The sequence below is a fragment of the Marmota marmota genome, unplaced genomic scaffold, assembly GCF_001458135.2.
Source record: "Marmota marmota marmota unplaced genomic scaffold, marMar, whole genome shotgun sequence".
NCBI classification, from domain to species: Eukaryota; Metazoa; Chordata; class Mammalia; order Rodentia; family Sciuridae; genus Marmota; species Marmota marmota.
The window spans coordinates 23,506,133-23,529,853 of NW_025999977.1; the positions used below are offsets into that span (position 1 = coordinate 23,506,133).

A 23,721-nucleotide genomic window follows, 5' to 3' on the forward strand; every position below is an offset into this window, starting at 1 on the left:
CCCCCCCCCCCCCCCCCAAAAAAAAAGCTCTTGAACTTGGTGATAAGGAGATCACTGGAAAACTTCTGAAACACTTTTTTCAGTGTTTTGTAGAAAGTCAGTTTGTAAAGTGCTAAGAAATAATTTTGAAAATGTGAAGACAATAAACAAAACCAAGTCTTTAAAAAAATTAACGTACCAGGAAAGAGACAGTTAAGAGTGTAAAAGGGAAAGCTGAAAAGTGTAGTTTTGTTTTGTTTTGTTTAATGTATGAAAGAAATCTAAGTTTACTTACAGGGTGAGTGGAACAAACTGACTGAGAGATCAAAAACAATGGAATGTTAGACTTTTCAGAAAAGCAGAGAGGTAGAAAGTAGTAATAAGAGGGAATGACCTTCATAACACATATCATACTCTAGAGTCAAATAAATCAATTTTATTTCAATAACCACTCTGGATCTTGGATTCTCAAAAATTTTATGTGCCTTGAGAAAGTAACTCTCATAAATTCCCAGGACTCTTAATTTCCTTTGGGACAAAGTACCTACATTATAAAAAGATTTATAAACAAGTAAAACCAGGCAGAATTCTTATCTCCTCAAGTAAAAATTATAAAACTGACAAAAATTACAAATAAAGCCCAAGTTAAATATTTAAAAACTCTACAACATAAAAGACACCAGAGCAGGAATAAAATCTAAAGACATTTAATCTAACACACAAAACCACCCCAAAACTGCTTAAGGGTGCAGTAAAGGTGTCAATGCCAAAAAGCATGATGTGAGGGGGTGATGAAAATGTTGTAAAATTGTGGTAATGATCGAACAACTCTGCAAATATACTAAAAACCACATTTTAAATGGGTGAATTGTATGGTGTATTAATTACATCAGTTATTTTTATTAAAAAAATTTTTTTTGGTGTTGGGGATTGAACCCAGGGGTACTTAACCACTGAAGTCCCTTTTATTTTTTATTTTGAGACAAGGTATCACTAAGTTGCTTAGGGCCTCACTAAATTGCTAAGGCTGGCTTTGAGCTTGCGATTCTCCTGCCTCAGCCTCCTAAATTGATGGGATTACAGTCATATGTCACTGTGTATGGGCTTTAAATTTTAATGTAAGATGATAATGGTATATGGTATGTAATCTAAAGAGAGGAAAGTGTTATCTCCACTATGTCCACACAGAATGGTGCAGTTAAGTTCTGAATGCCACATACACAAGGAACAGGTTATGATAGAAATAATCAGTTTTCGAGTACATATTAAGTTTACCATTTTGTATTAGACATTGTCTAAGTTATTTAATTTTCACAAAATGACATATATTATGTGTTTTTCAGGTGAGAAAATGAGTCCAAGAAATATTAAGTGGCTCATCTGAGAACAATTTTTAATACAAAACTGAAAACCATGGGTTTCAATGTCTCAAGTTTTACCTACTGAGGAGATATCAACAAAATGGATCATGTTCATTAGACAGTAAATGGCATAATAAGAGGAGTTGAAACTTTGTCACAAAAGAGCCAGATATATCTAGACTGAGGAAATAGAGACTTGGAGATATGAAAGCTGTTTTTAAACATAAATAGATTGCAAGGTTAAAAATATCAAATCTTTTCTATTCAAACAGTTTGCAATAGAATCATGGGTGGTTAACTACAGGGGGGAAAGACCTTTCTAAAAGCAAGGGATGGCGGCGCCCGCCTGTAATTCCAGCGGCTAAGGAGGCTGAGGCAGGAGGATCACGAGTTCAAAGCCAGCCTCAGCAATGGCGAGGCGCTAAGCAACTCAGTGAGACCCTGTCTCTAATAAAATACAAAATAGGGCTGGGGATGGGGCTTAATGGTGGAGAGCCCCTGAGTATAATCCCCAGTAACCTCCCCCAGTAATAAAACAAAAACATAGTCTTCTTTGAAGATGGTGAGACTTCCCGGCTCCCCTGTCCCAGTGCTGTAGGGATTCATGCCAAGGGTTTATATGACATTGGACTGGATGCTGACTGTGGGTTACCAAATAAAATAGAGGATGCCCAGCTAAATTTAAATTTCAGGTAAACAATTTTTAAATTAAATACTGCACGGCACAAGGCATTTACTGAAGTTAAAAACAGCACACAAAGCCGTCTCAACTATTGCACGGGGCACATAGTACTAAAAAATCATTCGTTGTTGTCAACTGAGCATCCGGGATTCTTCCTTGCTGTATCCTGCAACTCCCGATGCCACTGAAGCGATTTTGAAGGTTCGTTTGAAGCCTGAGGGCGCTAGTCAAGAAGCTGAAATGGATGAGATTCGTGGGTAGGGGGAGTTAACGGAAATAGAGGTGCAGAACAGAGACCACTCCGAACACAAAATAAATAGGACTAAATGGACACTGGGGAGGGGCACAGCAAGAGGACAAAGGTTAGACTCGGAGCCCTGTGGGAAAACAGACACAGCCAAGTTCCCAATAAAATCCAGTCAGGTTTTCCTAGCCTGCTCCTCCTCAGAAGCGGGTCCTTAACTCACATTTTTCGCACACCATCCTTCTGTCTACGGTTCCCTCAGATGCAGAAGCAGCAGCAACTCAAAAACATCAACACTACCGCCGGAGAAGGAGTCCCCTTCCGGCTACGTCAACCTACTTCCGTCTCTAAGCCCTGGATTCCCGCCTACTCTACACCTGGAAAACCGCGGGAGGAATAAACGCGAGCAGGTGGGTGGGGCTTCCTCTTGACCCCACCCACTCCCTTCTGCGATTGGCTGTGCGGTCCTGGGTCTCCACCTCCGGGTCCGGCGCCTGCGCGAGGGTCAATGGCAGCCCGTCGCACCTGACAGTGGGAGGCAGTGCCTCCCCTTCCCCTCTGCGGGCGGGACAGTTAGGTAAGCCCTGCTGGACGCCCCCGGCACACTCACCTCTAGCGGCTGCACATCACCTCGCCAACTGCTGGAGTGGCCGCGAACCTCCGCGATCCGGCCTGCCCTCGGCGGCCGGCCGCTTGAGCGCCACCCTTCCGGCGTGACCCAAGGACTGCTCTGATAAGCGACCCTCTTTCGAATCCGAGTTTCTGTCTCTGTCCTTCAGTTTTCCCTTGTGTCCAGCGCCTGTATTTTTAGATTGTTGCCCCTCAACTAATTTATCTCTGTTTACAAGCCGGCCGGCTGAGGCTGGGGCAGTGTCCCGAGCGACCCAGCCTGAGGTGGGTCTACAGCTGAAGGTCCACATCCCCGCGAAGGCTGCTCTGGGATGGCTCAGAAGCGCTTTCTCCGCTGCCACACCTGTAGACCTGGGTCCGGTCAGCACTTAACGCGGAGGCGGCGGCCTCGCGATGGAAGGCGTGCTCGGAGGCACTCCCAGGCCTGACAGTGCCGGTGTCAGGAAGGGTGCACAATTCACCGACTCCATCCAGCAAGCCTCTGAGCCTGGGTGCTTAATGATCACTCCTTTATTTTTTTTCTTTATTTATTCTAATTCGGTATATATGACAGCAGAATGCATTTTGATTCATTGTACACAACTGTTCACTCTTTGGGGTCCACATCTGCAAATGGTAGCCGGGATTCCAAGGGTGGCCCAGAAGGAGTCTGTTTACACAGGGGTTTCCTGATTCTCCCCTGCCCTACCCGCCATCAGTGGAGGGTAGAATCTTGAAGAAACTTTTTTGTCCCATTTTACCATCCATTGTTTTCCCAAACCCTGGTGTGTATCATCATATTAAAGAGGCTAGGAGTTGAAATGACTAGCATGTGAAACCTTGTATCTGGCACCTAACTAGTTCATCCTGTTTCCTTATCAGTAAGGTATGCACCTTTGAAAAATGATTTGTGTGAATTAAATGAGAACCATTAGGACAAATCCCAGGTTTTTCCGGGATGCTTTTTTTTTTTTTTTTTTCTGGGATGTTCACCACAGTGTAACCTATTGACAAATACTTAATATAAAGTCCTCACTTAATACTAGTCAATATAATACATAAGCTCTCTGTAATTTAAATATATGTATTTAAACACAGTAAATAGCTCATTGCTTATTTTGGAGGTTGAAACATTTAGAACAATGGGAAAATCATTTACATGTTTTTCTTAAATATTAAATATTTCTTAATTCGTTTTTTATTAGATAGCCACCAAGGAAAACACCATGAAAGATACAGATATCAAGAGACTACTGTATGCCCATCTTTTATGCATATTTTCAATTATCCTAAGCATCTTCATTCCATCAGTATTCTTGGAGAACTTCTCAATATTGGAAACACACTTGATGTGGTTGTGCATCTGTTCTGTTTTTGTAACTGCTGTCAATCTAGTATTATATTTGGTAGTGAAACCAAATATATCTTCTAAAAGAAATTCATTATCACATAAGGTAAGGCTTACTTCTTAAGCAAGTTTTGGATGGAAGTTGTGTTTCTTTTAATGAAAGAATAAAGTAAAGAAATCTGATTTTTTTTTTCAAATCAGTAGCTTGTTGCTTGCTGTACCCACTATGTTTGATAGATCCTTACTGTGTATTCATTGTGAAATTATGACTTCTTCAGTGGATATTATATCACTGTGAGCTTGTATAATCCATTGTTTTACATCACCATTGAAGATAAGTACATATGGCTGCCTTGAAACCTTATTTTTTAAGACATTGCAGTTCATTTTCATTTACTTTTACATTTCTGAAAGAAAGTGGGCTTTTCAAAAATTACAGAAGAATTCACTGTGGTAACTGTTGTTTCAAACATGGTCTTCCTTGACTAAACAGTTTTCAGATATTAGGATCAATTTTCTGGAATATTCACTATTTTGACTATTACTTTAATAAAGTTCTCACTTAACATTCAATATCATATATAAACTCTATTAGGTAATTTAATTTAACATCTTTACTGCCATATGGTTTTAAAAGCTTAATGTGTATTTTATAATTATACCTTCTTAAGTTCCAAATCAAGTGGGTCCTACGTGTGCTATTTGTAGATGTTCAGGTCTTTTTTCATATGATTCATACAGTAATATGAAAGTGGCTTAGAAAATTATATAGTATTTTGTTTTTGTGTTGCAGTTGTCCCAGGAGTTTTGTTTTAAAATTAAAAAACAAAAAGTTATTTTCTGCAGTGATTTCATGTATTATTATATAACAAGTACTGTGTGTATTTTATATTCTAGCACTCTGTTATCAACAAGTATTTCATAAATATGGATTAATAGCATAGCTCAATACATATTATAGAAACAGAAATCCATTTGACTCATGGGTGGGTAGAATGTGGGTGTGCATGGCATTTACCTTTTAGAACATTAAGCTATTTCACACATTATGGGAAAAAGTTGTATTTGTAGATAAAATGGAAGAATTTATCCTTTATCAGTCTTCAAATTATTCATTTCCTTTTTAGGTAACCAGAATCTTGAAATGTTGTATCTATTTTCTTATGTCTTGCTTTTCCTTTCATGTGATTTTTGTTCTATATGGAGCACCACTAATAGAGTAAGTTTGAAATTTTTACTTTTAACTTCATATTTTAAAAAACTTAAACAATATGTTAATTCTGCTGGCAATAATAGAAAAACTGTGGTGTGATTAATGAATCAAGGCAGGAGAAAACATAATTTTTCTTCTTTAGCACTGTATTCTACTGTTTTTTTAAAAAAGTAGAATAACAATTCATAACTTAGTTCATTAAATGCTTCTATTATTTAGCCTTCTGTTGCCCAAATACATGTTGGGAGGAGGGAGGGCAGGTGAGGAACTGTGTGTGTATGTATATTTAAAGCACTAATTAGTATTAATATGCTAATTAATATGCTAAATACATGTTGGGAGGAGGGAGGGCAGGTGAGGAACTGTGTGTGTATGTATATTTAAAACACTAATTAGTATTAATATGCTAATGTGTCTCTTTTAGACCTCTAAGGGAACTCACTGTCATATATGTGTAAGTTAGTTATAACATATCAGTTCTTAACAAATGTGATTCTGAATTTGTTGAAAGAGTTTGTTTTCCTAAGGAAAGTCAATAAATTTTTATATTAAAATAGTTAATAAGCTAATATTTATAGGTCAAATTAAACTCAATACTTTTTCAAAACTAACCAATTTCAAATCAGTGGAGACTAATAAATATTTCTTACATAATGTTTATTACAGTTTGGAAAACTTTTGTTTAGCAGTGATTAATGATCATGATGAAATTACTTTATATATATATATACACATACATATACACACATCTATAACCATGTATACAGTTATATATATATTTATATATATAACTGTATATATACATATTTTGGAGGGGAGGCAGTACCAGGGATTGAACTCAGGGGCACTTGATCACTGAGCCACATTTCCAGCCCTGTTTTGTATTTTATTTAGAGACAGGGTCTCACAGAGTTGTTTAGTGCCTCACTTTTGCTGAGGCTGGCTTTGAACTTTCTATCCTCCTGCTTCAGCCTCCTGAGTTGCTGGGATTACAGGCATGTGCCACTGCACTCGGTTTATATATATATTAAACTAACAGATTTATTCTTTTTTAGAGAGAGGACAAGATCTCTGTCATCAGACATGATAGCTTTTGTCTGATCCAGCACAGACTAGAAATAAGAGTTGAATCATTGGTTGTAGAGAAAATTCTAGAGACTGTTGAGGAAGAAAGCTAACATCCAGAAATGGAAGTTTCAGTATGAATCTTAGGGTTTTTCACATTTTTGACATTTATCATTAAAACTAGATATTTCCTAGATTGGCTTTTAAAGTTTGTATTTTAGCAGTAAGATTATTTATAGTCATTTTGATGGGACTCATGTAACTTTTCAAAATATCAGAAAATATTTTTATATTAAATCTGTTCATGTGATAAAGATTTTGTATGTGTGTATATGTGTATCTTTAACACTTTTTAAGAAATTAATGAAGTTTTGTTTGTTTGTTTGTTTGTTTTAGGTTGGTGTTGGAAACATTTTCATTTGCGATTCTTTTGTCTACTTTTACTACCGTACCTTGTTTATGTTTGTTAGGACCAAACATCAAAGCATGGCTAAGAGTTTTCAGTAGAAATGGGTAAGTTTTAATTTTATATTTTACTGATTAGTAATTTTTAAAAAATTAAGAATTGTTTTTCTGTTCTTGGCAGTTTGCTGATTATTCCATGAATGTTTCTCAGCACTGTGTGGTTCTCAAAGATGCCAGAAGGGGCCAATGCATTTGGGGAATGGAGGCAGAGAACAGATGGTTTGAAAGGGACCCAAGCAGGCAGACTACAGCCCTCTCCCACCACATTAGCAAGATATGTTTTTTGGTTTTTTCCATATGGTAGAATTCTACTATGCTTTTTGTTTGGAAAAAGAAAAAATTTTTTTTTCTGCTACCAAAAGAAACCTTTAAAAACCACTGGGATAATTTGGCATTATGATAAAGTGCTTCAAAATAAAATTACTTACATATATTTCATAATATGCAAATGCCTACTTATAAAAATGTTTCGTGTAATAACAAGAATTTCTTGTTTGGCCTTTGTCGTGATAAAATATTGGAGTGCAGATTGAACAGATTTTATTTCCTTAGCAACCATAAATATTTTCAGCAGAGCCAAGTTAAAATTTTAGCTTCTTCAAAGACATTGAAATACCAGAGGTGGTGGAGTTCTAACTAAGAAAACCAGAAGATATTTTGGTACCTGTAATTTTGTCTTGTTTGTTACCTAGCAGCAAAAACTTCTTGAGCACTTACTCTGCTCCACATGCTAATAAGCTCTGTGTGGATTTCAAAATATTAGGAAGATTTTTTTCCGCCTTGAGGAGCTTGCACATTCAAGGGATAAGAATGAAATGAACAAATAGTATGAAACTAAAACTATGTAATTGAACAAAAATCAGTGCTGTAGGAACTCAGAGGAATAGGGAGCAGTGAAGAATGGAGTTGGTGAGGGGAATAAATGATTTGATGAGACCAAGAAGAAAAGATACCTTGTGCAAGGGGAATGGATGAAAACTGAATTGAAATTGGTATTTTTGTGTGATTTGGAGGAAACAAACAGCCCAAGGAGAGCAGGTTATGCATGCTGAGTAGTTTGGTTCCATAAATTACTGCCTTATTCCTTGGGAAATGACTGTGTTCTTTTTCTTAAGAACTATCTTCTATTTATTAAAAACTCCAGAAAACAAAAGTGTAACAACTGAAAACATCTTCCCACATTATTTTCTTAACATTTGAAATTAATTTCTTTTAACTTCTTAGTTTGCAGTTTTTAAACAGTGAAAACTGGTTGAAATCTTATTGGTTTGTATTGCTGATTTATCAAGCTTTGAATTTTTCTAATAGTTAATAGATGTATTTGGAGAGGATATTGTCATTTGATTTTTACAGTTCTGGTATAAAAGGGTGTATTTGTCCATAAAAATCACTGAATTTAGCAAAATTGGACAATAAAAATCACAAACCTTGTGAGGAAGATGGGGCTAGGGATGTAACACTTTGCCAGTGACACATAAAGAGAAGATTAGAAAAGGGTACCGTTAAATAACATTTAATGCACACCATGAAATATTACGCAGCTGCAAATACATACTGTCCTACACATTCTCTCTCAATTTTTTGTTTATTTACTCTATGTTAAGTAGAAAAACGGTACAGTTAAAAATATGCATTGGGGGGCACTGGGGTTGTGGCTCAGTGGTGGAGCGCTTGCCTAGCATGTGTGAGGCACTGGGTTCGATTCTCAGCACCACATACAAATAAATAAAATAAAGGTCTGTCAACAACTAAAAATATATTTTTAAAAAATGTGCATGGGATGCTACCGTCCTATGTAAAAAGTTGGTAGGGGGGAATAAATACACCAATGTATCTACAGGATTTTTGGGTGCTACCTAAGCTTCGGTAGACTGCAAAAGTTATCCTTCTAAAATTTCCATCATAAGATCAGAGAACAATTCAGTAGCTAGGACTGTGCTAAAAATAATCAATTTGTAATATAAAACATTTAATATCATACAGGACATGACATGAAATGGTAAGAATATGAAAATATTTTAGTAACTTTTAAAGCATTTTCATGAATTTTATGGCATTTCTCAGAGCAATCGAGTGAGACACTCCTATTTTCATTGTTTTATACACGTGCTGGAAAACTAATAAGTGATAGCAAATAACTGATATAACTAAGACTTGAGTCTAGATTATCTGATGTACCATATACAAGTTAGATGACTCTTAATAATTAGGAGTCAGACTTCAGAGTGGCCTTTTTAAAAAAAAAAAAAAGGAAGTGTGATTTGGAGGAAACAAACAGCCCAAGGAGAGCAGTGGCAAAAAAGTGGCATCTTTAAAAAATATTTATAAATATAAATGCATGTAAATTATAAATTATAAATGCATATAATTGTAAATGCATAAAAAAGGCCACACTAAAGGCCAAAAGTGGCATCTTTAAAAAAATATTTATAATTATAAATGCATGTCATGTATTCATTATTACAGTAACATGCAGAATAGGTTCTCTGACCTAATAATACCCTGGGTTACTGGCCTTCACTATTCAGTGGCCAAATGATCTTAGACAAGCTCTTTAGCTTCACAGATCCTCATGCATAACATGACTAGAATAAAACGAATATGTACTTAGCAGGGTTATTGTCAGAACTGAGTAAGCTAATAAGTGAAATCAATGTAGGTGCTCAAAAAATGTTTGCCAAATGGATTAACAAATGTCAGGGAGCATCTTTATATGTCATATTTCTAATCCTAATGGGTTTGTCTCAGTACTTCTTAGGTCAGATAACAGACCAAGGACAATAGTCCACAGACAACTACAGAGGAGTAATGGTTTTTTCAGTTAATTTAGTGTGAAGTTCATTTGAACTTTGTTGTGAGAGAGAAGCCTCAGTCTTCATGTCTCCACCATACATAATAGTTTAACTAGTGATAGTTGAGTTTCTTCTTAGCACTTTTATCAGAATTTAGTATAGAAAATATGTCAATTCTTTAATTATCTAGGAAATAACTAATGTGGTAGATTAACTTATTTAACTTTAGAGTAGCCTTCTTTAGAATATTTTTTTTAGTTGTACATGGACACAATACCTTTATTTTATTTGTTTGTTTATATGTGGTGCTGAGGATTGAACCCAGGGCCTCACACGTGGGAGGCAAGTGCTCTTATCACTGAGCCACAACCCCAGTCCCTAGAGTGTCCTTCTTTAATCTTCACTTTTTTTTAAATTCTGAACTTTATTTTTTAGTACAGTTATAGATTTACAGAATTGAGCAGATAGTTCAGAGTTTCCATATACTTCCTCCACTGGCAGCTTCCCCTATTAATGTCATGCATTAGTGTGGTATGTTTTTTTATAATTAAGGAACCAATATTGATACATTGTTATTAACTAAAGTTCATTTACAGTTCTGTGGATTTTTATAAATGCATGTCATGTATCCACTATTACAGTACCATGCAGAATAGGTTCTCTGACCTAAAAATACTCTGTGCTTCACCTAAATATAACTTTTTGATGTACTGGGGATTGAACGCCAGGACTTCCCACATGTTAGGCAAGTGCTCTAACACTGAGCTACACCCCAACTCTTTTATTTATTTATTTATTTTTGTACCAGGGATTGAACCCAAAGATGCTTAACTACTGAGCCACATCCCCAGCCCTTTTTTGTATGTTATTTAGAGACAAGGTCTCACTGAGTTGCTTAGGGCCTTGCAGAGTTGCTGAGGCTGGCTTTGAACTCTTGATCCTCATATCTCAGCCTCCTGAGCTGCTGGGATTATAGGTGTGCAACCACCATGCTCTGCTGATTTTTTATTTTGTTAAGTTGCGGAGGCTGGCTTTGAACTTGCAGTCCTCCTGCATCAGCCTCCTGAGTAGCTGGGATTACAGGTGTATACCACTACACTTGGCCCACTGATCTTTTTACTATCTCTGTAGCTTTTCCTTTTCCAAAATTGCATCTTATTGGAATCATATAATATGTATATAGCCTTTGAAGAAGAGCTTCTTTCATTGAAATATGCATTTAAGTTTTCTTCAGGTCTTTTCATGACTCAAGATTTCATTTCTTTGTCACTGAACAATATTCCATTGTATGGAATATAGTTTGCTTATCCATTTACCTATTGACATCCTGGCTGCTTCCAGGACTTGGCTATTATAGTAAAGCTGCTATAAACATTTGTGTGTAGATTTTGTGTGGGCATAAGTTTTCAGCTCAATTGGATAAATACCTAGGAGTGCGATTGCTGGCTGGTATGGTAAGATTGTATTTGACTTTGTAAAAAATTGCCAAATTGTTGTTCTAATTGGCCATACTATTTTGCATTTCTACCAGCAACGAATAAGAGTTCCTTGCAAATATTTGGTATTGCCAGGTATTTTTCTTTCCCTTTAAATTTTTCAATTTTTTTAATTTAAAAAAATTAATGTATGTATTATAGTCAGATGTAATAGTGGAGTTCATTTTGACATATTCATGAATGCATATAAGATAGTTTTCTCCGTTTCAATCCTCAGTACTACCCCCTTCCCTCCACCCATCTCCTTCTGCTACTCTTTTGATCATCTTTCTATTTATTTACTTTTTAAGTTGATGTATTATAGTTATATATAAAATTGGAATGAATTGTGGTATATTCTTACATGCATCTAGCATAATTTAGTCAACTTCATTTCCTTGTTCTTCCCTTTCCCTCCTGTCCTCCCTGCCCCTTCATCCCCTTATTTCTATTTACTGATTGCCCTTCTATTTTCGTGAGATTTCCTCCCTTTTTATTCCCTTTTTCTCTCTAGCTTCAACATATCAGAGAAAACATTTGGCCCTTTCTGAGTCTGGTTTATTTCATGATGTTCTGCAGTTCTATCCATTTACCTGCAAATGACATAATTTCCTTCTTCTTTTTGACTGAGTACAACTCCATTGTGTATGTACATTTTCTTTATCCATTTGTTTGTTAGTAGGCACCTATGTTGGTTACATAACTTGGCTATTGTGGCTTGTGCTGCTATAAACATTGGTATGATGTTTATAGCACTATAATAGGCTGATTTAGTTATTTTGGATAAACATCAAGGAGTGGGATAGTTGGGTTATATGGTGATTCCATTCCTAGTCTTGCTTTCAAAGTGGTTGTACTAATTTACAGTCCCAACAACAATGTGCAAGTGTACCTTTTTCCACATATCCTCACCAGCAATTATCATTATTTTTATTCTTGATGATAGTCATTCTAAGTTGAGCATTTAGTGTAGTTTTGATTTGTATCTCCCTGATTGCTAAGTATGTTGAGCCTTGTTTTTAAATGTATTTGTTGAATATTTGTATTTCTTCTTTTTAGAAGTGTCTCTTTAGATCTTATGTCCAATTATTGAGTAGCTTATTAGTTTTTTTTAGTTCTTTATATACTGGGGTTATTAAGCCCCTGTCAAAAGACTAACTGGCAAAGATTTTCTCTCATTCTGTAGGCTTTGTCCTCACACTCTTAATTATTTCTTTTGCTGTACAGAAGTTTTTAGTTTAATGCTGTCCTACCTATTGATTCTTGGTTTTATTTCTTTAGCTTTAGGAGTCTTATTAAATAGTTGCCAAAGTTTGGAGTGTTGCCCCTATGTTTCTTCTAGCAGTTTCATTGTTTGTGGTCTAATTCCTAGGTCTTTGATCCACTCTGAGTTGATTTTTATGCAGGGTGAGAGGTAGGGATCTAGTTTCATTCTTCTACATATGGATATCCAGTTTTCCTAGCATTAGTTGTTTCCCCAGTGTATGCTTTTGGCACCTTTGTCAAGGACCAGATGACTATTTTTGTGTATTTATTTCGGTTTAAATGTTCACTTATATGAAAAAATATTTTAAAAATTGAATATCTGATGGTTTTGTAATGATAATATAAAATATATACAAAACCTATTTAATTGTGTGGTGCACTGCACTTGTCTGACTGTGTTGTTACCATTATTCATATAGAACTTCAACATTTTTTTTTTTTTGGTACCAGGGATTGAACTCAGGGGCACTTGGCCACTGAACCACATCCCCAGCCCTATTTTGTATTTTATTTAGAGACAGGGTCTCACCAAGTTGCTTATCGCCTTACCATTGATGAGACTGGCTTTGAACTCCAATCCTCCTGCCTTAGCCTCATGAGCCACTAGGATTTCTGGCATGCACCACTGTGCCTGGCTTGAACTTCAACTTTAATTCCAAAGAATTCTATTGTTACTTAAGGAAGTTATACAAAATAGATGAATAATGCATTCTTTTTCTTACCCCCAAACAATTTAGAGCAGAAATTAATTTCTAATTTAAAAAGTTCTCATGCTATGGTTTGAAGGTATTTTAAATATGTTGAAGTATTGATTGCAGATTTTAGAGACTTAAATATTATTAAATATTATTTATACTGTGTTTAAGTAGAATACATACAGTAGAGTTTTGTAGTTTTTAAAATTTAAAGCTAGCTCTTTCAGCGTCGCAATATTGAAATAAGATTTCAGTAGGAACAGGCCAATTTTGAATTGGCATGACATCTCTCATAATATTGAGTCAAAATAAATGTGTTATGCTATTTACTGTATTTATCTGCATATTTATAGGAAATTTAAAAATCATGAAGACTGAAAACATAAAAATTTGAAGTTGTAAGCTTTGTGGTAATCAATGTTGTAAGAATAAAGGATCAATTATGATACTTTTGACATTTAATATGGAATTAAGTGACAATATTTTAACAAGATTTTTCCTTAAAGTAAATGTAAAGTTATTCCAGGAGAACAAAAGAATGCTATCATAAAGAAACATGAAGGTAGGAAAGTCATTCAGCTTCTTAAAATATTCTGCCAATTTCTTATTGATATTTTTTTTACTGAATATACTCAATTTGTACTAGTTTAATTGTTTTTTTTTTCTTGCCTTAGTGTTATAATTGGTGTGAGTTTTTCCTTTTTCATTTGTAGACTGTCTTATAAAGAAAGTAGTAATTTGCTTACCATAGACCTGTTATTCAGTAAAGTTTGCTTTTGGATTTATTAGTTCTTTTATGCTGCTCTTGTGAATGTGTAAGTTAGAACCTGATTACCTTTGGTGAACTGAGAAAGTTTCTGAATAGGATTACACACAAATCTGGGATTTTGCAAGGTGAAAACACTCAGATCCATTTTTATAGAGAAAAACACTTTGTATTGAAAAACCACAGTGGCCAGTAAGAGTGAAAAGATAGTGAATGACCAAATACACAAATATACAAAATATGTAATTTAGAGCTGGGTATGGTGGCATACCTGTGAGGCTGAGGCCAGAGGATAGCTTGAGCCTACAAGTTTGAGACCAGCCTGAACAAGGTATCAAGATCCTGGTCACTGCCCTGCCCTCAAAAACAAAGGCAATTTAATCTGAATATGGATACAAAAATTTAGTTCTGAAGAAGCATTGATTTTAATATTCATTAAGTGGGAAATGGAAATTTCTATTAGAATTGCATCAAATATCTTTAGCCACTGGGAGGAGTTGTAGAGTTTCTTTTTCAGATGAAAAAATCAACAGTTAAGAGGATCAAATCCATTCAAACAAATACTGTTTTCATGTGTAGATCTAAGCCACAGGTGTTTACTGTTAACTACTCTCAGGTGCATGATACACAGTCTGGCATATAGGAGGCACTCAAAATGGCCTATTGTAATTAGAATTGGTCTAATGAATTTCAGCAGTCAAATAATTTGGACAGGTACTTGGACCCCATTGTCATGAATACTGATCTGTAACATTATTTTAATCACTTTTTAAGTTTGTTCACAGTAGAACAGCAAACCATTTCTGTTCTCAGACCTATTGGCTCTCTGTACAAGTTCCATTACTGTGACAAAATTAGTCAATAACCATACAATTTAAATGACATTTTTATGGAAACCTATGAAATGAGAATAAACAAAGTCATTGCTGTAAGAAATTAGTTAATCAAGTTGAATTTATCTGTTTCATTTTATCTTCATTCTTTACTACAAAAGAATGCATGCATTTTTACTACATATTGTAAAAATTTATTCATTTTTATATATTTCAAGTGAAAATTTCCAATAATCATAAAACATAGAAAGTTAAAGATCCTAATAATCCTATTGAAGAGTCAGTGATTACAAATAGATTTTATATGTTCTTCTAATTTTATCCATGCATAAAACAAATGTAATTTTAAAACAAAATGGCAAATCTAATCACTGCTTATAACTTTTTGTTCCATTAATATATTATGAACATCTTTATTTGTGTAAGTATAATCTACCACTTCTTGCATAGTACCATTAGTTGGTACATCCTTAAGTAACATAAAAGTCCAGCCTATATTGTTTTGAACTGATTATGTCGGTAACAGTTTGGGTGGTTCTAAATTCAGTTAGGGTGTGGCTATGCTTCTTAGGGATTCTCCTGGATCCTCAGGATGGGAGGGAGATGAAAGCAGTTTGCCTTTCTTGCTTATTCCTAAACTCTACATTAGGAAGAATGGGATCACCATGATTGAATTAGCCTAATTATCAGAGATAAGATAAATATTGAGCAGTTCATTTCCATTATGACTGTTCCACATACTACAATTTATTTAGTTTGCTATTGAATGTTGTTATCAGATTTTTATGATTATAAATAATCTTTTTATGAACATCTTTGTTCCATATAATTTTTTTGGGGGGGTACGAGGGATTGAACTCAGGGGCACTCGACCACTGAGCTACATCTCCAGCCCTATTTTGTATTTTATTTAGAGACAGGGTTTCACTGAGTTGCTTAGTGCCTCGATTTTTGCTGAGGTGGCTTTGAACTCTTGATCCTCCTGCCTCAGCCTCCTGAGCCACTGGGATTACAGGTGTGCATCACCACACCTGGCTGTTCCATATAATTTTATATACCTGTGCAAATATTTCTGTCAACTCTATTCCTGGAGTAGAATTTGGAAATCAAAGGAAGTTCATAGATACTATGAAACTTCAGTTTAATTTGAAGAATGTGTATATATCTAAATAGATATTCTACCAATAGAGTGCTGATTCCCTCACTGACCATCAGGCCTGTTCACTTTTTAACAAAACAGAGCAGCTTCTTATTGAGGCTCTACTGAGAAGGAAGACTATGTGATACTGGTTTCTAGTGGGAGGCATAGCCCTGGCTGGCTGCTAGTTTTTAAAAGTTTGATTCATGGAGCCACCATTTATTAAACATCAGCTGAATATTACTGATTGAATTGCAGAGGTAACATTAACCTTGCCCTATCTCTTCCATTCTCTCCCTTTACCTCCAAGTTACAGAAAACGGGATAGAAAATAGCATCCAGTTCTCAAAATGCATCTTTGAGACAGCAAAAATTGGCACCAGTTACATGGAAAGACAGCTTCAAAGATAATTCACCCATCTGAGCAAATAGGTGGTCTAGATAGCCTGCCAACATGAAGTGTGAAAAAGATGAATAGAAATGGCATAACAGCCTTAAAACACACCATAGAAGAAAGGGTGGGGGAAAAGTTATGCAGAAGACAAAGAATTCAGTATGAGGGAAAATGCTACCCAAGGAACAAAAATAAACAAAGAACTCCTCAAAAAAATGTTATTGATGATATGATGAATTCAATTAAATAAAGGCAAACATGAAAAAGTGAAACAAATGAGGGAGAGGAAGAGATTGCAAAACTGATGAGATAAATTGAAACTCCAAACCACCTTACTATAGATCATAGATTATAAATATCAATAAATAGACAAGTTAGAAAATTAAATTTTACCATGGAGGAAAGGTTTGCACTAATCAAAATGAATGAGGAGTAGGGAAGGGGTTGGAAGGAATAAAGTAATTAGAGAATATGTGATGGATATAGAGAAGATATAAAGGAGTGTCAAACATAAGACCAGTTAGTGCCCCTATAATACAAAACAAAAAATTCAAAGATGTGATAGAAGACAATTGTCCAAATGAAGGAGCTGTTCAATTTATATATTAAAGGGGCTTACTATGTCAAGAAAATAATCAAATGAATTAGCATCATAGAACAGAATGTAAATACTATAAAAATAATATAAGCAATAAAAATTGTACCATGGGGGAAGAGATAGAGAAAATATATTTGTATTCCTCATATCCTCAACTATTCTGGTTATCCCTAGAAGCTAAGATATTTGTTCAAACTCTTTAGGGGACAGATGAAGTGAAATTCTACATACTGTACAATGAGTCGTCTTACTCATGTAGGGCGAGCATCCAGTCAGCTGTTCAGTATTTCATTTTGTTGTTGTATTAAAATAGCTCTATTTAGATGTAACTACCTACCATAAAATTCACCTGTTTTAAGTGTATTATAATTCAGTGATTTTTTTTGGTATAGACACAGTTGTACAATTATCACAATATTATAGAAAAAAATTAGAGACAAAGTTGAAAAGGTTCTTCAAGCAAAAAGGGAAAAAGATATGAAAAATGAGGGAAAGGTAAGACAAGCAGAGATTAGTTCAAAATAATAGTATTTCCAGCAAGAGTAGGGAAAGCAAAATTCCTAAACGTTTTGGGCAGAACAAGAATTTTGGTTTTTGCTTTTTTGGTACTGGGGATTGAACCCAGATTACTTTATCACTGAGCTATATCCCTAGCCCTTTTTATTTTTTAACAGAGGGCATCACTAAGTTGCTGAGGCTGGCCTTGAACTTAAGATTCTCCTGCCTTAGTTTCCTCAGTTGTTGGGATTATAGGTGTGTACCTCTGTGCCTGGTCATTTTTATTTTTTGGTACCAGGGATTAAATCCAGGGGTGCTTAATCACTGAGCCACATCCTTGGCCCCTTTTATTTTTTATTTTGAGATACGGTCTCTAAATTGGTTAGGGCCTCGCTAAATTGCTGTGGCTGGCTTTGAATTTCTGATCATTCTGCCTCAGCCTTCTGAGCTGCTGGGATTACAGATGTGTGCCACTGCTCCTGGTCCAAGTTTTTAAATAAAGGAAAATTTCAATAACCAAAAGAACTGAAATTCTAGAATGAGGCCCATGTATTTCATATATAATGATTGAAAGATACTTCAAGATACATTTTTGTGAAATACTAGATAGCCAGGAATAAAGAGATGATTATAAATGCTTCCAGAGTAATAGGAGCAAGTAACCTATAGAGGATGGGGACCTAGAATGGCATGGAACCTCTTAGGTGAAAATCAGAAAACAATGGAGCAATGCTTTCAAAATTCTGAGGCAAAGTTATTTCCAACTACTAGAGTAAAGTCATTTTCAGTTTTAAAAAATCTCTAAAAATCTGAACAGCTGACTGGATGCTCACCCTACATGAGTAATCTATTTAATGAACTGAGAGGGTGAGGAAGGAGAGAAAGAAGGAAGGGAGGGAGAGAAAGGAGACTTGGAATCCAGGAGAACCAGAACTGAGACAGGCAAAGGGAATTTACAAGATGATGGTATAGAGACAACCTAGGACCCCAGCAAGTCTGCAGGCCTAGAGAAGCCAGTTCAGATAGGAACAGGTGAAGGAAAGGAAGAGAGAGCATTTAGCAGAAGTACTATTGTGTTTTTTGGGATATTTGAAGATGATTTAGTGACAAGTACATAAACAGCTAGGAGAGGGGAGAGGCGGTTTTTAACATCCAAGAACAATTAAAAATCATATTTAAAATCATCATAACAAGAGAAAAAGAAATGTAATTGTGGTTTACTGTGTGGTTCATTGTGATTAGCATCTGTGGAATCACGGCCATGGAAACATTGTTATTCAGCTGAAAAGGAGAGATGTTACCATTGAAGTAGAGGCAAAGAGTCAGGGAGAAATGTGTCCATGGAGGTGGGGTACAGGCCAAAAGATGCTAAGCCATCTCCTGTAGTAAAATTCAGGAAGTAACTAAATCTTGAAAAAAATCAAACACTTAAAGTATATTTTAAAATTTGAGTTAAATAGAAGAAAAGCAAGAAGAATTGAAAGTATTTGCTTTGGGTGCAGAAGTCAGGTAGGGAGAGATGGAAGGGGAGACTATTTTTATTATTAGTCTAATTGTCCTTTACTTTAAAGGTATTGCATATACTGTTTCTATAAATATAATTTTTTATTTTAAAAAGATAGGCTTTGGAGTATTTTTTAAACTAGATCTTGCTTCCATTTTTTCTATATTCATTATATGCAGGATCATAAATACTCTTGAATATACCATACAACCAAAATAGAGGATAACGTCTTGGATGTTTGCATTTTTATTTTAATAAACATAAGTTAGCCACAAGTGTGCTGGAACAATGAGAAATATGAAAATTTGTGTTTTGCCCTTAGTCCAGTAAACTTGGAGCCTAGAGGGTAGAGAAGATATGTACATAAATCTTATTGAAACAGCATGATCACATTGCTGTCTTCTTTTAAAACCTTCAATGTCTCATTTAGTATTGCATTTGACTTTTCTTAAATCTTAAACCTGAATCTCTATTGAGATATCGTTTCACACCCATTAGGATGACTATAATCAAAAAATAATAATAACAAGTGCTGGAAGGATGTGGAAAAATTGGAACCCTCTTACACTACTGGTGGGAACGTAAAATGGTTCAGCTGCTTTGGGACACATTCTGCAGTTCCTCAACTGATTAGACAGAATTACCAAATGACCCAGCAATTCCACTCCTAAGTATAATCTGAAGTGAAATTTAAACACACATCCACGCAGAAACTTGCACATGAATATTCGTAGCAACATTATTTATAATAGCCCCAAAGCAGAAACAACTCAGATGTCCATTAGATGTTGAATGGATTAATAATATGTGTAATATCCATATAGGGCAATATGATTGAGCCAAAATGTATGAAGGAATGAAACATTGATGTATGCTACAACACAGATGAACTTTGGAAGTATTCTAAGTCAAAGAAAAACCAGTTACAAGTAACAGCATGTATGATTCCATTTATTTGAAATGTCCAGAATAGGAAAATTCACAGAGATAGAAAGTAGCTTAGTGGTTGCTTGGGCCTGGGGAACAAGAGAGGGGGGAGGAGAGTGACTACTAATGGTTTCTTTTTGGAGTGATGAAAATGTTCTGAAAATGACTGTGGTGATGGTTATACACAACTGTGTGAATATACTAAAAACTATTGAATTGTATGCTTTAAGTGGGTGAATAGTATGACTGAAAAAGGATTTTCTGGCATTTGTGTACTATACTTAATAAAGATGTTATTTTAAAAGTTCCAACTCTAACTTGCTTTTCCAGGCTTATTTCCTGTTCTTCCACTTGGCCTCTACCAATTTTATTTATGTTCTCTTGTCTGCATTGCATCTCTTTCTCCAGTTCAAGGTCTAACCCTACCTGTTCTTTCAAATTCAGCTGAACTTTTCTCTTTTTTCATAAAACAGAAAAAGTAAACTCTTCCCAGCAGAAAGGGAATCCTGCTTTCAGTCTCTCCCACACTTTATGTCTCCTGGCACCTCACTTTTTTTTGTATTGCGATGTGGAAGAGTCAGTCATGTGTGACATGGGGGCTAGGCACTGTTTGTCAGCCACATGTAGGCAAAAATTACCCTACAGAATCCTTAACATTGCCTGAGCAGTATAATTCTCTTTTTATATTCAACTCAGTTAATTCTTTTCTTTCTCTAATATTGGAAGAACTCTCTGTTCTGCTGAATGCTAATTGAAGAAACTGACTAGTAATTTTTGACTATATGTGGCTGACAAATGTTGACTAACCTGTAAGTAATACACGACTCTTCTATATTGGAATACAGGAAGTGATGCGCCTGAAATACTATAATAGCTATTAACAAAGGAAAACAAAAAAAGCAAAATTTGGTCTATAATATGATGCATTTGAGGGTTTTTTTTTCTTTTTAAAAATTTTTAAATTTTTTAAATTAGTTATACATGACAATAGAATGCATTTATGCACTTTGATATACATTGATGGGATATAATTTCTCATTTTTTCTGAGTGTACATGTTGTAGAATCATATTGGTCAGTCATACAGTCACATATATACATAAAATAATAATGCCTGTTTTGAGTTTTGTTTTAAAGGTTACATACACTATTACACTTCATTTATGCAAATATGCATAAATCCTTCAAAAAAAATTGTGTGTATATTTGTACATGTATAAAATATCTCTTAAAGGTTATGTAGTAGTTTAGAAATAGCAGTTGCCTCTGGGGAAAGGAACCAGAAATTGATGATAACGGGTGGGAAGAAGATTTTGTTGTCACTGTATAATGTTCTTTTGTATTGTTTGACTCTTACTGTACCTTTCCAATTACCTTTCCAATGGAAATACATTTTTTTTACCAATTAGTTTTTAATAGTTCATGGTAAATATCTAAATCAATTTGAGATGCTCATTTTAAATGAACAGAAAATGTATGAATAGTGTTAATTTGTGCTATCTGATTGATTCTCCAGCAGCTAAGATATAGACCACCAATGATTTGTATCTATGTGTTTTACAGAGTTACATCCATTTGGGAGAATAGTCTCCAGATCACTACAATTTCTAGTTTTGTAGGAGCTTGGCTTGGAGCATTTCCTATTCCACTGGATTGGGAAAGACCATGGCAGGTTGGTTTTAATTATTTAAAGCAACAAAATATACTTTGGTATAATGATAATAAAAGTAATAAAGAAAACTAGTATGTAAATATTAAATTTTGTTGTTCAGTTAAGTAGGGATACCAATTTTTCTGTTGGTATAACCTAGGTGGTTTCTTATTGGGGCCTGTCCCAGTACCAGGGCATCTAGGTTGACCTTCATCTGTTTTCCAACACTATTTTGCTACATGTAGAGGTGAATAAACAAACTTATTTTGTGAATATATATAGGAGGGTTTTTGTTTGTTTGTTGTTTTCACCATTAATCTAGAAGTTGTAGACATTCCCTGTTTTCAACTTTTTTTTTTTTTGTACTGGGGATTGAGCCTAGGGCGCTTAAACACTGAGCCACATGCCCAGCCCTTTTAATATTTTTATTTTAGAGACAAGGTCTTGCTGAGTTGCTTAGGCCCTCACTAAATTGCTGAAGCTGGCTTTGAACTTGTGATCCTCCTGCCTCAGCCTTCTGAGTAGCTGGGATTACAGGTGTGCACCACCAAGCCCAGCTCTGTTTTCACCTTTTATATTCACTGTAGCATAATTTTAATTTCTCTTTAAGCCTAAGTTCGGATGGCTATCTTGCTTGATGGCAAATTGAATGTTCATCTTGAAATATATTTCAAAAGCAGATAGCAAAGTAATTTTTAAAATATGTGGTATCAGAGGAAGCTCACAAACATCATATTTTTCTTTTATTATGATAGGGTAAAGCTGATATGCTAGGGAAAACAGAACCAAGTAAGAGCTCTTTACATCCCCCTTTTTACTGACAAGGAAACTGACCTGTAGAGAACATTTAAGTAACTGAGCTTTGAGATGATAGATGTATTTTTAATTTTTAATGACTTTTTGGCATGCTATAATTTAGTTTATTAAATTTACCATTGATCATTTAGATTATTGCTAATATTTTCTATAAAAAAGACTGTTGTGATAAATGTCTTTGAGTCTGTAGCTTCATGAATTTTTCTATTTTTTTAGGGTAATTTGTACCAGATTGAATTATAGTATTAAAAAATAAATATACTCTTTTCTTTTTTTCTTAATTTTTTTTTAGTTGTAGATGGATGCAATACTTTTTTAAATTTTTTATGTGGTGCTGAGGATTGAACCCAGTACCTCACATGTGGTAGGCAAGCACTCTACCACTGAACCCCAGCCCAAATATACTCTTTTCTAACATGAAGATAACTTTTTTTCTGATCAGAAAGAGAATATATACTTATTTTAAAAATTTAAGCAATATGAATCATTAGAAAGAAGAAAATTTAAATTACTGTTTAATTTTTTCATCTACCCAAAGGAAACTGCCATTAGTATCTTGATGGTAATTGTTGCATCTCTCTCTCCATGTGTATAATTGTTCATAATGTACATGTTATTTTTAATTTTCTTTTCCCCCCACCTCAACAGTATGTTATGGAACTCATTCCATGTCAATGAAAATTTACACATATGTAATACTCCAGTATTTGCATAAAATAATATACCAGTTTCTCAAACAAATGAACATTTAGGTTTTTTTCACTGTTAATTTTTTTTGGGGGGTGGAGTACTGGATTGAACCCAGAGGCGCTTAACAATTAAGTCATATCCCTAGCCCTTTTTTTATGTTTTATTTAGAGACAGGGTCTCGCTGATTTACTTAGGGCCTTGCTAAGTTAATGAGGTTGGCTTCAAACTTGCCATCCTCGTGCCTCAGCTTCCCAAGCCACTGGGATTATAAGTGTGTGCCACTGCTGCCAGCTCACTGTTAATTTATTATTATTATTGTGATTATTGCCATAATTAACCATTTATCTTTGCATATTTGTGGGGTCTGGATTCTGTGTCGTGTTCTTCATTGCTTATTGTTAGGTCCATTCTTTGTGCTTTCAGGCAGATGTTGTATCTCCAAACAGTTGAGTTGTTCTTTCACACTTTGTAATTCTGGTGTGTATACTTTCCCTATTCTGATTCTTCATTCACTATCCCTGGAGGTTTGGAGTATGTAGTGTTGCTGATACCCTTCCCAAGGTTTTAATACTAATGAAGGTTTCCTTTATATTTCCTTGGCCATCTTAGTGATCAAGTTGGCATCTACTGGACTTCATTCATACTTGATTTTATTCAGTAGAGTGTCAGTGATTTCTAAACTGGAGGACAACAATATTGAAAAGTATACATAG

General features: G+C 35.1%; 2 protein-coding genes across 3 annotated transcripts in view; one reads left to right on the top strand and one right to left on the bottom strand.

Annotated features, from left to right (window-relative positions):
- Cript (CXXC repeat containing interactor of PDZ3 domain) overlaps positions 1 to 2,641 on the bottom strand; it is a 10,015-nt gene extending 7,374 nt beyond the window's left edge. The window contains exon 1 of the mRNA XM_015479704.2: positions 2,490 to 2,641. Within this exon, the coding sequence (XP_015335190.1) occupies positions 2,490 to 2,505 (16 nt within the window). The 5' untranslated portion in view covers positions 2,506 to 2,641. The remainder of the gene's footprint in view (positions 1 to 2,489) is intronic.
- Positions 2,642 to 2,695: 54 nt separating this feature from the next.
- Pigf (phosphatidylinositol glycan anchor biosynthesis class F) overlaps positions 2,696 to 23,721 on the top strand; it is a 32,290-nt gene continuing 11,264 nt past the window's right edge. Inside the window, exons 1-5 of one of the 2 annotated variants that reach the window (XM_015479701.2) lie at positions 2,701 to 2,843; positions 4,081 to 4,329; positions 5,351 to 5,442; positions 6,898 to 7,014; positions 21,415 to 21,523. In XM_015479701.2, coding sequence (XP_015335187.1) covers positions 4,102 to 4,329; positions 5,351 to 5,442; positions 6,898 to 7,014; positions 21,415 to 21,523 — 546 coding nt within the window. In that variant the 5' untranslated portion in view covers positions 2,701 to 2,843; positions 4,081 to 4,101. Of the gene's footprint in view, positions 2,844 to 4,080; positions 4,330 to 5,350; positions 5,443 to 6,897; positions 7,015 to 21,414; positions 21,524 to 23,721 lie in introns of both variants that reach the window. The other variant, XM_048804444.1, reaches the window with a different exon arrangement.